The sequence below is a fragment of the Sitodiplosis mosellana genome, unplaced genomic scaffold (genome assembly GCF_009176505.1).
Source record: "Sitodiplosis mosellana isolate CC-2019 unplaced genomic scaffold, AAFC_SMos_1.0 Smas_scaffold_5271, whole genome shotgun sequence".
Taxonomy (NCBI): domain Eukaryota; kingdom Metazoa; phylum Arthropoda; class Insecta; order Diptera; family Cecidomyiidae; genus Sitodiplosis; species Sitodiplosis mosellana.
In genome coordinates, this window is record NW_022600513.1 from 8215 (window position 1) to 10207 (window position 1993).

A 1993-nucleotide genomic window follows, 5' to 3' on the forward strand; every position below is an offset into this window, starting at 1 on the left:
GAACATTTGAAATCATTCATAGCCCATCAATGTGTGATAGATCCAACTGATTTCGGCATCATCGTTGTCACTCGTTGCAAATTCCCCAACGTAATAACCAATTAATACGCGATCGAATTCGTCCAATTCTTCTTCGATGTTGTTTACCTCGTTGTTGACGTCGACGTTGTTCGTGTCGTTGTTCGCATCGTTCATGTTCGTATCATTGTTGTGGTCGTCGTTAAAGCCATCATTGTTTTGAGCGTTGAGCCATGCTTTCTCGAGAATATCGGGGAAATTGCGATCGGTGTCATCGTTCATGTTCGTATCATTTTGGTAGCCGTTGTTAAGGCTGTCATTGTTTTGAGCATCGAGCCATGCACGTTCGGCAGCATCAAGGAAATATCGGTTGGGGTCGTCGTCGAAATTGTAACCATTTTCATGAAACCCGTTTTCTTGCAAATTTAAATAATCGAAAAATTCATCTTGGGCGTTGTCAACGGTGTGAACCGTGTTCACACTGACGAGCACTTCATTAAATTGTTCATCGTTGTCGTCGTTATCGGTGTTCCAGCCCCAGAAATCGTCATTGCGTAACGGTGGTGAAACATTGGTGTTATCTTCATCACTTGAAATGGAAATGGTTTCGATGTTGTGATCAAAATCATCGTCACTGTCTGCAATGCTTAAATATTCACTTCCGTCGTGTGAGTAACGGCGAACACGGTATGGGGTACTTTGGCACATTTTTTCCTTCGTTTATTTTTTTGATTGAAAAAAAAAACGTTTTTTTTTGTTTTGATTTATTTATTTCTTTTTACTTTTGATTGTGTTTCTTTTTTTTTTTACTTCACTGAAAAAAATCGATATTGATTTTTTTTCACTTCCAAAAACAATGTTTGTCGAAAAAAAGAAAGAAAAAAACCGTTTATATTTTATGAACAGTGTGAAAAAAACAGTGAAAATGAAAATGGTAATAGATCACTTGATTGATGAAAAGCAAAAATAAAACTAATGCACTTTGAATGTGTCATCTCAACATGAGTACCGAAAAATCATTTACGGAGACTCATGCGTTTTCATCGTTATGTCAATTTCCATAATCGAACTGTGTTTTTGGTTCTAATGCGGCATCATATTTTTATAAACAATATGTATCGCAAACGACGCAAGTGTCGTCAATAAAAGAATCATAGTTATGATTTTTGCTTATCAATGCAAAACGCATAATATTCAAAATCAGTTCACTGTTTCATCTCTGATCGCATCGGAATTCAATGGAAGTGCGTCTTGACCGCATACGATCATTTTATTTAAACAAATCCATACATCTCCTATTGCGTGGAGTGTAGGTGCAAGTGTTGATTGCGACGTGTATGCCGTCACTTATATTTGAACCTCTCATTGCATTGCGTCAAAAAAATCTAAATTCAACTGTGTACACTATTCTTTTGTGTGTTATTAAATCGAAGCCAATAAAATAAGAGAGTGATTGAAGTGTTTTCTTTTCAATTGTTGTTTCTTTATTTCAAAGTATTTGGAAAAAAGTGGAAAAAAAAACATGGAAGGCCGCGATGGTATTTTTCGGCAAGCAGCGGAATTCCCGAGCTATGCAGTTGAAACACGTCGATTACGCTCCTTTAAAGATTGGCCCAAGGCTTTAAAACAAAAACCTGAACAAATGGCGGATGCTGGATTTTTCTACACAAAAATGTCTGATCGCGTTATTTGTTTCAGCTGCGGTGGTGCGCTAAAAGAGTGGGAAGATAATGACGATCCATGGGAACAACACGCCCTTTATTATGGCGACAAATGCAATTATTTGCGACTAATAAAAGGTATCGATTATCATGACGAAGTAATTGGCAAATTAGCGGCCATGCGAATCGCAGATGAAAAAAAAGAAGAAGAAGAAGAAGCAAAGGTAACCGAAAGATCGGAAACGCTACCAACAGCCAACCTTAGTAATGTAGCGAGTGCACTGACTCGTGCGCCTATACGGGAATATAAGCGC

General features: G+C 37.8%; 1 protein-coding gene across 1 annotated transcript; it reads left to right on the plus strand.

Moving 5' to 3' along the window:
• Positions 1-1540: 1540 nt before the first annotated feature.
• LOC129572605 (death-associated inhibitor of apoptosis 1-like) lies at positions 1541-1903 on the plus strand (the record flags this gene model as incomplete). Its single annotated transcript, XM_055452610.1, has 1 exon — positions 1541-1903. A coding segment is annotated over exon 1 (363 nt), but the record flags the coding sequence as incomplete, so codon positions are not given.
• Positions 1904-1993: the final 90 nt, after the last annotated feature.